General features: G+C 39.6%; 1 protein-coding gene across 1 annotated transcript in view; it reads right to left on the reverse strand.

The window, feature by feature from the left end:
* Positions 1–13,056, reverse strand: part of LOC126262285 (peptidylglycine alpha-hydroxylating monooxygenase) — a 233,772-nt gene that overhangs the window by 35,394 nt on the left and 185,322 nt on the right. The window contains exon 7 of the mRNA XM_049958803.1: positions 5,565–5,710. Coding sequence (XP_049814760.1) covers positions 5,565–5,710 — 146 coding nt within the window. The remainder of the gene's footprint in view (positions 1–5,564; positions 5,711–13,056) is intronic.

Genomic DNA, 13,056 nt, shown 5'->3' on the forward strand with positions numbered 1-13,056 from the left:
TTCTGGAGGAATGTGGACAGCATGTCCTCAATCTTGGACCAGATCACGAGATGTTAACAATGAATGTGAACCATATGAATGATTGGGATTCTGGGTGGTTAGGAGAGATACCTCTAAATGGCTCATGAGTAGTTTAGCATAGGCTAGCACTATGTGGGTGCCCTCTGCTGCACTATGGATTTGTTTATTGGTGATGCCTTCAAATGAGCAGTTACTATTGGTGAGGATATAGATGACCATGGTGACCAGGAAGGAGTTTGTAGGCTTGGAATCAGTCTGGCATTGAGAAAGGTAGTGTTCAATAGTAGCAAGGCCATGGGCATTGGAGATATTAGTGTAGAGAGAGGTGGCACTGACAGAGATGAGCAGGGCAAATGAACAGAAACTGAAGCGTTAGTGGAGAAAATGGCTGGTGTCTTTTTATATGCAAGAGTAGGTACGGTTAATAGGCTGTGAGAGTTGATCCACTAGGTCAGAGCTTCTCTCTGTAGTGGCATAGTAACCAGCCACAATGAGACATCCCTCAAGAGAAGTGAGGGTGAGGAGAAAGATAAGACTTGGGGGAGATGTTCTGGGATGGACCTAAGGAAGTGAGGAGCAACCAGAGGTCAAACTGGATTTCTGGAATGGGATCACTAAGTCAGAGCTTTTAGGTGGGCGTACCTTTAGGTAGATCACATGGTTCATAGCCATAGTGGGGGAACCTTTATAGCCAGGTAGGATAATAAATTTGTGATTTGTTTTTCGGTGCTGGACCATAATTCTTTCTATAGATGTGAGATTGGTTTCCACATTGAGGCATTTGGGGAATGATGATGAGGCATGGTTCCAGGTTGGGAAATTCTGGAAAGTTAATAGGGAGTAATTTGAAGGTAGAGGAGATGGATCACAGATGTATAATGGAGTGAACTGAATGAGGTGGAGTTCAGTACTGCTTTTGGATTGAGTCTGATTGGTAGGGCTAGTTGCAAAAAAATGTTTCCACTGTAGGGACTGGGAGAACAAAAATCTTTAAGAAGCCAAGCACAATTTAATTTGTGAGTAAGCAAAAGGTAAGGCCTTTGAAAAGGACTGATACTTTTATGGAATGCTTTTGGATGACAGGTTCATGACTGTGTTGCAGGTCTGTTTGGGCTCTATGTTCTGTCCTTTAGCAGGAGGGAGTTTCTCAGGTAAATGTAGCATATCTGCAAGGCAGGGTTTGGCGGCTATGATGAGATGTGAGGGACATTTGATGGAGGCTCTTATAGTGGTGGTGGAAAGTGGTAGTCCAATGTGGTAGTATAATGAATTAATTGGACAGTTTTCTTGATTTGGCATGGTGCATACTGCTCTAATTCCTGGAGGATAAAGGTTTCAATTTAGGAGATGGAACACAGGAATTTGGGTTTGTAGTGCACGAGATTTGATAGATGGAGTGGAGATAGTGCAAAAAATTTTGGGCCTGAGTCACATCATTCTGCAGGACTAGATTGGTGGAAGCTATGGGATGACAGAATTTGAACAGAGAGAGATCATTGTGAAAGGGTGGGTTGCAACCAGAGATGAGTAATTTAAGAGTCACACCATTTAGGGTGTTTACATGAGCTAGGGAACAACACAGAAACAGTATGTGGGACTGGATTCTGGCTAGGGATAGGGAAAGTTCTCTGTATTGGCACAGACATAAAGAACAGGCATCCATGGTAAAGGATAACGTTTATTAATACATAAAACTATAAAACAATAAGTGGAAATATTACAAAAAACAAAAAAAACAAACAAGTTGAAAAAGCTGAAGTGTAGTGAAAAGAAAAGATGAACCCTGAGTAGGTACAGTGAAATGATGAAATTGAAATAAAAATCTGTGTGTAAGACCTGTATCACATAGTCCTGTCACAAGAATCTCATACTCCATCAAAGGCAGGGTCAGCAGCAAAAGCAGCCATATGATATACCAACTTAGCTGCAACGATCGGGCCAGATTCTACATGGGCATTATCACTAACAAGCTGTCTGCTTGCATGAACGGCCTCCATCAAACTGTCAAACAAGAGATAGTTACACCACCCAGTTGTTGAGCATGCTACCTAACCCAATGTGCTTCACTTTAATGACTGCTTTACAGCCTGTGCCATCTGGATTCTCCCCACCAAAACCAGTCTTTCTGGATTGCACAGTGGGAACTCTCCCTGTCCCCACAAGCAGCATTAGCATCTTCTCCCACCCTTAACTTTCTATTCCTCCCCCTCCTCACCCCATGCATCGACTGTGCCTGAGCTACTAATCTCAGCAAAGATCCTTGCTCACCTCAGATTCAGTCACAGTCAGGGCTTATCAAACACAGGTGACAGTGGGCCATATGTGTGCAAGTTGTGTTTTGCTTACATCTGATGAAGGACTTTGTCCAATAGCTGAGTAATATTTAGCCACTCAATACCTCATCCATGTGGTAAGTAGCAATGTATACTTTACATATTGTTGAAGAGCAGTTTGATGGGTATACCTACCCAGCATTGTGTTGTGTATACTATCTCCTTTCATGCTGGTGACACCACCATATCTTTGTGGCATTAACACTACAAAATAGAAGTTTTAGCATGCTATACAAAGTTAGCAAAATATATAAATGCTTAGCATAAAGTAGTAAATGAAAACACTACATGAACGAGTAGGGCAAGATCATGATAAGTTCTGCCCTCACCTCCTCCCTCCCACCCCAAAAAATGTAGCTGCTCTTATCTTCTACTAGGAACAACCTAAGGACAGGCACAATGTCATCCCACAAAACTACTGACAATGTTATAGCAACCAAAACATGGGGCTAGGCCACTCTTCAGAAACAAACTTGAGTCTGTATGCTACCAGACTGTAGTGTTGTGACAGATGTGCATGTTTGATGCCATCTAATGTCCTGAATGCTGACAGGCTCATTGTGAGAAGTGCCACTTGGAGTCCATCAGCATAAAAGCCCTCATCTACTGCTGAAGGTGTGGTCTAGCAGTAGGCATGGGCTTGGTCTAGCAGTAGGCTTGGGCTTCTATAAATTCAGCATTATATAATGCCAGTGAATGGCATTTCTGGGCATGGGTTCTCAATATGACCTCTACAATTCTATATAAGTAAAAGTACATGCCTAACTTCAGGATACATTCCTGACACAAAGAAGAAGAAATGTCATGGGCATGGGTACAAAAACACTAATTCCTTGTTAGAAAACTTTCTCAACTATTCGTCGTACATCCATAATCTACATCTACATCTATACTCCGCGAGCCACCTTACGGTGTGTGGTGGAGGGTACTTATTGTACCACTATCTGATCCCCCCTTCCCTGTTCCATTCACGAATTGTGTGTGGGAAGAACGACTGCTTGTAAGTCTCCGTATTTGCTCTAATTTCTCGGATCTTTTCGTTGTGATCATTACGCGAGATATATGTGGGCGGTAGTAATATGTTGCCCATCTCTTCCCGGAATGTGCTCTCTCGTAATTTCGATAATAAACCTCTCCGTATTGCGTAACGTCTTTCTTGAAGTGTCCGCCACTGGAGCTTGTTCAGCATCTCCGTAACGCTCTCGCGCTGACTAAATGTCCCCATGACGAATCGCGCTGCTTTTCGCTGGATCATGTCTATCTTTTCTATTAATCCATCCTGGTAAGGGTCCCATACTGATGAGCAATACTCAAGAATCGGACGAACAAGCGTTTTGTAAGCTACTTCTTTCGTCGATGAGTCACATTTTCTTAGAATTCTTCCTATGAATCTCAACCTGGCGCCTGCTTTTCCCACTATTTGTTTTATGTGATCATTCCACTTCAGATCGCTCCGGATAGTAACTCCTAAGTATTTTACGGTCGTTACCGCTTCCAATGATTTACCACTTATGAGAAGTACAGGTACAGAAAATATCAGGATACCACATGAAATGCTTTCTTACATGAAATGTTCAAAATGCTCTCCATTTATATGCACCAACCTGCCTTCATTTTGTATGCTGGGTGCACTGAGATAAAAAAAAGATGTCTCAGCTAAATTATTTACTATTAATACATATCCATTTCGTGTTAATATGTGAGTGGTTCCATCCACATAGTATCAATTACATAACATATTAGGAACAAGTCAGGCAATTTTCCAATAAAAATGTTCTATCATGTGCAGTAGGGTCCAAGGTTCAAAATTATTGCAATTTTAAGAAATTGTTGTTATAGTTATGATCTTCATCCAACTGAGGAAGAACAGGATTACAGATTACAGAAAGAGTATACATTTTCACCTACTACATGCACCAACCAAGCCCAATATCAAATGGCCGTACTACAAATTCTAGAAAACAGGAATTTGGTAGATGCAGCCAAAACTAGTTGCCTGAAAACCAAACACTAGAAAAGTTGACTGATATGGCAGCTGGACATTCTTTGAGTCACACCTACCTAGCTTCTGTATCCCACATGGGATTGCACAAGTGTTTAAAGTATTTTCATGCACAAGGATTAAAGGTCAATGTAAATTAATCCCAAACGCTAATATTTATAACTGAGAGCTCACACCACTCATGCGTAAATGAGGTATGCGGCATAGTGGCAGAGGAAGCAAACAAGTGTAAATTTCTAGGGGTCCATCTGAACTCAAACCTCCAGTGGATTAGCCACATTAACACTGTATGCAAAAAAGTCAGCAATGGGCTGTATCTTCTTAGTCAAATGTCCAAAATGGTGCCCACTCACACACTTAAAATTGTGTATTATGGGACAATCTATCCCCATCTTAGCTACTGTATAGAATTATGGGGTTGTGCTGCAGCATTACCTTAACAGAGTACTATTGCTACAAAAAATAGGGTTAAGGATTTCACATGGACTATACTATAAAGACTCTTGCCATGATGTTTTCAGACAACACAAGTACTCTTTGTATCTTTATAAATTAATTACTTTTTTTGTCTCACAGAAAACTGAAGTAACTAAATGTAGTGATATACATGATGACAACACCGGGTCCAAAGAGAATTACTACTGACAAAGAACAAGATTAAAAATGATAGACCAGAGCCCGTATACTAATGGACTGATATGGTACTCATATAATAAACTGCCAGAGTCCATGAGAAACAGTAACAAAAGCAATTCAAATCAAAACTAAAAGAATTCTTAGTTGAAAAGTGTCTTTATTCACTCAATGAATTTTAAATGGTTAAGTTTAAGAGCTGTAAATAATGCATAAAAATAATTGGCTGTATTAATATGTGTAAGATGTAATGTATTTTGACAAGCATCAATTTACTGTTTAATTACTACCTGTAAGACTAAGATCTAAATGTACTTTATGTTTGTAACTGTACCCGATTTTTGCAATAGCCATCATATTGATGACTCCATGCAAAAAAATCCAAATAAATAAATAAATATGAATCCTTGAGTGGAGATCATTTTCAAAAATTTTTGTAAATTAGTCATTTCCCTATAATGTTTATTACTTTTTGAACACCCTATATAATTTAACTGAAATTATTACTTACATTTTATGTCTATTTTATATATTAATTACAGTAGAAAGATACTAACTTCAGAGTTGTCTCTTACCTAGGCTGTGTGTATGAGTCCGATATGCGAAGGGATGTATGGTCTTCTTTTCCTTTATAACACAAGACGTCTCCATATATTCTACACCTTGTGGTGGTATAACACCTCCAGTGCCAAGCAGGATCACACCTGCTAGCTTATTCATTCTATAAAAAATTATATTGTAAAAATTTTCATACCATAATGCACAGGTGGATTGGCAAATAACATATTACTACTGTATGTACACCAAGAAAAGTGAAAACTGCAAATCAAAGTAGAAGCACATGGTGAAATATATTAGGTCCAAAATCTATGATAATGTCAACATCTAAAATTATAAGTGCCTCATAGCTTCCTGACTACACCTGGCTGACTTATTCCACCTTCCACTTCCTCAAAAACTTCCTCCACCTTCCATGAAACACATTGCTCCTGAATACCCATCCCATAACATTGTTATCAATCTTTCTGCCAAAACTCTGGCCGCTATAGAAGCCCCAGTGCTTCCTGAAGGCCTTACAATTAGCCCAAAACCTAAGTTTAACTATGCTGGACTTGTAAATGATATTTTTTCTTTTACTCGTTCTCTACAGTGGAAACATTTTCTTCGCTACACATGCTACTGACAACGACTATCCAAAACCCCACACAGAACAGTTCCAATCTCCCTCCAACTATCATCCTTCTCCCCTTCCATCCAGTTCAAATGTGTGTGAATTCCTAAGGGACCAAACAGCTGAGGTCATCAGCCCCCAGACTTATACACTACGTAAACTAACTTATGCTAAGAACAGCACACACACCCATGCCCGAGGGAGTACTCGAACCTCCGGCAGCAGGGGCCACGTAATTAATGACATGGCGCCTCTAACCATACAGCCACTCTGCACGGCCTTCCATCCAGTCATCCCTGGCAATCTTTCAAGACTTCTTCACTTCTCACCTGGCCTCACCTTTCTTTCCTAAAACCCCCTTAGTCAGTCCAGCATCACTCCTACAGAACACTCTGCTATCTGTGACCTGAAAAACAACCGAGGCCTTATCATCCTTGCCGCAGACAAAGACTCCACCATGGCCATGAATCATGGTGACTGTGTGGCTGAGTGCCTCCACCAACTGTCCCACACCTGTGCATACAAACCTTACAACTACGATCTCAAGAAGACAAACAGGACCTCCAGCAGCTCCTCAAGACCTTGCATCTACCCGAAAATCCGACACTGCAATCTATCTTCTTCCTCCTCACACCAGCAAGCCCACTCACTCCTACCTTTAATCTGCTCTACAAACACAGGTCTCTCTATTGAGCATACCATTGTGGCTGGATGCCATATTCCCACAGAATGAACCTCTGCCTTTGTTGACAGACTCCTCCAAACTATTGTCTGTAACATCCCATTCTTCCTTCACTGCCTTTCCGCAGCTCCTGTCCCATTACCAACAGACTCCTTGTTGGTCATTGTCGATGAGACATACTTATACACCAATATCTCCACTACTACTACAACTAGTCTCAACCTACTAACATTATTAACTATGGGAATTGCTTCTAGATTACTTTTTTTTAATGCACCTTAAATCATATTTTTTATGTATTAGGTCAAAAGTAGCTACATTGTTCTTCCTCTTAAACTACTCAGCTGTTGTGATCTATTTCTTACTAAACATTATTTTACCGATTTCGGTAAAAGTTATCAATTGTCCATATACTGGAATATTTAAAACCAATAGGAACATTAGTGTTAACTGGAGTTTACACCCCTGAGTGAAAAATATTTTGATAAATTATACAAGGAATGGCTAATAAGGTACTGTTGCTCAAAATTTAAATATCTTGGGGGGGGGGGGGGGGGGGGTCTAATTTCCTGCCTTACATCTTTTCCAGGAACTGGTTAAGTCTTTTAGCACTAGATGTATAACACTGATCTGAACCTAAGACAGGGATGCAAAATCTCTTTGGAATTTATTTTAATATCTAGTACTGAGGTTGAAAACTCGCTCTTATTAGTAATAAAAAAACACCATTAGAGAGCAAATATAAGACATATAAGTCTGGAGAGGCTTCTGCAAAATGTTCAGCTATCAACCACAGAAAACAGTCTTAGTGAATGCTTCTTTATAATAGATACCTTTTTGTTGTGCCTATCTGCGACTCAGCATCTCCACTATATGGTGAGTGGCAACTTTCCTTCTCACAATACTGGATTTTCCATAGTTCAATAGTTTTCTTTTGCTACCTATGATTGAGCCATACAGTAGTATTATGCGAAAGTATGTCAAAAACCCTGTGTACAGGTCAAAATAGTGAGAAAGATTTGTAACTGCAAACCAGGTAGAACTGATCTCTTCAGCTAACTTATTCTTGATTGTGCCACCTTAATCTTGTCCATCTATATTTCTAGGAATTTTACACACTTCTAGTGTATGTCCATTGAGTGCTTTTACAGATATTTGTAAATCAGTTCTAATTGTCTGGGACTGTAAATCAATCCCATTTATTTGGAACTGAGTAGTATGAGTTTATGTAAGATTACGAGTTAATGGTTTCATTGATTTAACAGTGGGTACTTGGTGAATTCATTTATGCATAAAACACAAGCTGTCGGAGACGGCAGTGATGTGTATGTAAGGTGTGCTTGCTTGTGTGTCAATGTGTGTGTATTCCCTATTTTGAAGAAGGCTTTGGCTGAACGCTAAATGTGTAACAATCTTTTTGTTGTGCCTGGCTGCGACTCAATGTCGTCTTTACAGTGGGTAGCAATTTTCTTTTCCTTATATTGTTGATATTCCAACCTGTTGTTTTCATTATTTGATGTAAACACATTTATTTGCCACTTTTTTCACCATTTATTTTTGTGATCAGATTGTTAGGCAGTACTGCTAGACAATGGGCTAATAACCCCAAACCTAGGCAACAAAAAATAATAATTCATGACACAAGGGGCAAATAAGTGTGCTTTTTCAATATTATTAATTAAATTGTTTGCTGTGAATTAGTTGTAATACTAGTCCCACTATTCTCTTGACTGCTTCTCACACATATATGTTTGGGCCCTTTGTCAGTCCTGTATTTCACATATGTATTCTGCTATGTGAAGTATGTACCACAAAATTTTAATTACTTGTAAGAAGCTGTCTATTCACTTGTAGGTATTTATATTTAGTAAGATAATTTAATTATTGTATGTTATTCATATTCGGTCTGCATCTTTTATATGTATTCTGCTATGTGTAGTATGTACCACCACTGTCATCTCTCATCACAACCCACCTTCTTTATATTTTGTCTATATATCCTATATGTATTCTGTTATGTGAGTTATGTACCACTACTGTCATCTCTCATCATACACCATCTTAACATAATTTTCAAATTGACTAGTCCTATGTTATGGTGTGCTTTGCTGTACAAATTGTATGTTCTATAGGACCAATAATAAATAAAAAATGATTGACTGATTGACTAACTGACCGACTGACTCAGTCAATCAATCACTCTCACATACACATCACATTTCATAAACCCCATATTGAGAGTTTTTAATGATGAGGAAAAAGTCAGTTTATACATTAACAGGCAGAAGCAGCCACTGCACGCTACTTCTGTAAAGTACACTAATAACAAATTATGCTCTGGCAGTTATGGGAGTTACTTCTAGGTTATTTCATATCTGTATATTAGAAGAAAAAGCCACTGCTTCTTCTCTTACATTACTCAGCTTCTGTTTTCATGTAATACTTCAAACAAAGCATTTAATTTACACATACTGTCCCCAGTTGTTGATATACTTTCAGAGTCAAGATCTGTTTAATACAAACATTAGAGTTGTTTGGAATTTACATCACTGAATCAAAGTGTTCTGAGAAATTTTGCAAGGATTAGCTAATGAGCTACTTTTTTACATTGTTTCTGAGCATTTGGGGATTTTTGATTTCCTGCCTGGTGTCTATTGGTTACATTTCACCAAAGTGTAAGACTCCATTCTGAAACCTAGAATGGGATGCATAGTCTGTATGGAAATTATTTCTAGTATTATGATAGTGAATTGTGGAGTTCATCCTAAATTTCCTCTTTCTATTAACCACAAATAGCATGACAGAGTGGGGGCTTGTATTGGTATGGGAGTGTTACACTCTAGTTCCCTGGAGAGGCTTTTTCAAGTTGTTCAGTTATAACTTCACATCATATTCCTACTATATGATTCTATAGGATAAATATTTTTGACGTTAGTTCCATTGGTTCAGATCGTGCCCTAGGGCAATACTCAGGAAATATGCATAGCATGCTAGCAATCTTGTCTGCAGATCAGCACAACGAGAGTGATTTCTAAGTGCAAAGTAGACATTATTGCGCTTTTTGGTTAGCTCATCCATGTGCTTTTGCCACCTCAGTTTATTATCCATCTAAATGACTAGAAACACATGGAACCTCAATCAATGTATGGCCATTCATCTCTAGTTCTGACCCCTGTAAGTCATTATTATCTGTTGGGAATTGGAAAATATGAGATTCTGAAAACTTAAGGGTTAAGCTATTTGCTGTTAACCAATTCGATTATTCTCCTGGTATGAATGTGTTTGTGTCCTTTATAAATATATTCATTGGGACACCAGCATGAGTAATACCTCTAACCAGAGCACAAACATGGTTGAGTTCAATATCCGGGTGGACCCCAAAGAAGTCGTTTCGGTTTAGAACCTTGTACCATGTGGCTGTCTTGTATGTAGGGTTATGAGCAAAAAGCAGTAATGTCTTATAAATATGTTGTCTCCACTATTGGTACAATCCTTGCACCTAATATGGAAAGCTACTACATTGGTGACCCACAGTTTAACATGACGGGGGAGCCATTTCATTCAGTATTGTGATAATACACAGTAACAGTGCAGCCATCTTGCATTGTTTGCACCACATCACCAGCCCCTGGAGGCCATACCTCAACAATTAGTGGGAGTGATGTGCATCATCAGTGTAATAACTGTCAATCAGTGCTCAAATACAAATAAATACAACCACAGATGTTGCTCCTCATAACAACACGTACTCTGGCACTTAACAATGGCCACCATCAAACAATCTACTGTTTGAGTTCATATAAGATTCAACGTCAAGTGCATCGGTTCACAATTCAGCAGGACAGGTCAGACTAAATATGAATAATAATGTGACTCCCATGCCAACCTCGTCAACCATGTTGCAAACACTGTTAGGAAAAACAACTGCTACATATGGCGTAGTGAAGCAGACCACACATTACCCAGATACGATTACCAGATTCACAACCATGCCATGACTGCTCCATGATACTTTGTCAGTTACACCATTTTGCATGACAACTTCAGTGCAACCACAACTCTGTCATACTTCAGTTCAGAGACTCAGGACACAACACAAGATGTCACTGTTCCAGCTGGAACAATCAGCACTTTGGTTTGCAACAGTAAAATGCACGTTTACTTCATTGAGAATTTTGGATAAGAACTCTCACTTTGTGACATTAATTTGCCACTTACTAGAGTAAGCTGAAATTATCAGTTATATCATCCCTGTGCTGCCCCAACAAAACAAATATGAAGTGACAAAATCTGACTTGCCCCAATGCTTGTTACTCACCACAGAACAACTGAAATAGGAAATAATGATGAACCAACCAACAAGATGTCATTCCAGCTGTAGCACTGGTTATGGACATTACTCTATGCAAACCTCATGCCAGACACTGCATTATGGAAACCGTGGATTGTCAAGCATCCTGCCCAGCTACAAGAAGCATTCAGTTACTAATGCAATACATTTTTCTTAAAGCAGTTTGGTTTCATTCAGGAACTAACTATTTGTAGTATCGTTCCCAGAACCGATCGCGGTCCTCTGGTTTGGAGCCAAGTGGAAGGCTTAAACCAGAGGCTCAGACGATTCTGCGGAGATCTGGGGTGCAAATTTATCGACCTCCGCTATCGGTTGGAGAAATGTAGGGTCCCCCTGAATAGGTCAGGCGTGCACTACACGCCGGAAGCGGCTACAAGGGTAGCGGAGTACGTGTGGAGTGCACATGGGGTTTTTTTAGGTTAGATAATTCCCTCCCTAGGCCTGACAAGATGCCTCCTGAGACACGGCAAGGTAGGAGTAGGCAAAATGCAACAGGGAATAACAATATTAATGTGCTAATAGTAAACTGCAGGAGCATCTATAGAAAGGTCCCAGAACTGCTCTCATTAATAAATGGTCACAACGCCCATATTGTACTAGGGACAGAAAGTTGGCTGAAACCAGACGTAAACAGTAATGAAATCCTAAACTCAGATTGGAATGTATACTGCAGAGACAGGCTGGACAGTGAAGGGGGAGGCGTGTTTATAGTGATAAGAAGTGCAATAGTATCGAAGGAAATTGACGGAGATCCGAAATGTGAAATGATTTGGGTGAAGGTCACGGTTAAAGCAGGCTCAGACATGGTAATTGGATGTCTCTATAGGCCCCCTGGCTCAGCAGCTGTTGTGGCTGAGCACCTGAAGGATAATTTGGAAAATATTTCGAGTAGATTTCCCCACCATGTTATAGTTCTGGGTGGAGATTTTAATTTGCCGGATATAGACTGGGAGACTCAAACGTTCATAACGGGTGGCAGGGACAAAGAATCCAGTGAAATTTTTTTTTTTAAGTGCTTTATCTGAAAACTACCTTGAGCAGTTAAACAGAGAACCAACTCGTGGCGATAACATATTAGACCTTCTGGTGACAAACAGTCCCGAACTATTTGAAACAGTTAACGCAGAATAGGGAATCAGCGATCATAAAGCGGTTACGGCATCGATGACTTCAGCTGTAAATAGAAATATTAAAAAAGGTAGGAAGATTTTTCTGTTTAGCAAAAGTGACAAAAAGCAGATTACAGAATACCTGACGGCTCAACACAAAAGTTTAGTCTCAAGTACAGATAGTGTTGAGGATCAGTAGACAAAGTTCAAAACCATCGTACAATATGCGTTAGATGAGTATGTGCCAAGCAAGATCGTAAGAGATGGAAAAGAGCCACTGTGGTACAACAACCAAGTTAGAAAACTGCTGCGGAAGCAAAGGGAACTTCACAGCAAACATAAACATAGCCAAAGCCTTGCAGACAAACAAAAATTACGCGAAGCGAAATGTAGTGTGAGGAGGGCTATGCGAGAGGCGTTCAATGAATTCGAAGGTACAGTTCTATGTACTGAATTGGCAGAAAATCCTAAGAAATTTTGGTCTTATGTCAAAGCGGTAAGTGGATCAAAACAAAATGTCCAGACACTCTGTGACCAAAATGGTACTGAAACAGAGGGTGACAGACTAAAGGACGAAATACTAAATGTCTTTTCCCAAAGCTGTTTCACAGAGGAAGACTGCACTGTAGTTCCTTCTCTAGATTGTCGCACAGATGACAAAATGGTAGATATCGAAATAGACGACAGAGGGATAGAGAAACAATTAAAATCGCTCAAAAGAGGAAAGGCCGCTGGACCTGATGGGATACCAGTT

This window comes from Schistocerca nitens, chromosome 6 (genome assembly GCF_023898315.1).
Source record: "Schistocerca nitens isolate TAMUIC-IGC-003100 chromosome 6, iqSchNite1.1, whole genome shotgun sequence".
Taxonomy (NCBI): domain Eukaryota; kingdom Metazoa; phylum Arthropoda; class Insecta; order Orthoptera; family Acrididae; genus Schistocerca; species Schistocerca nitens.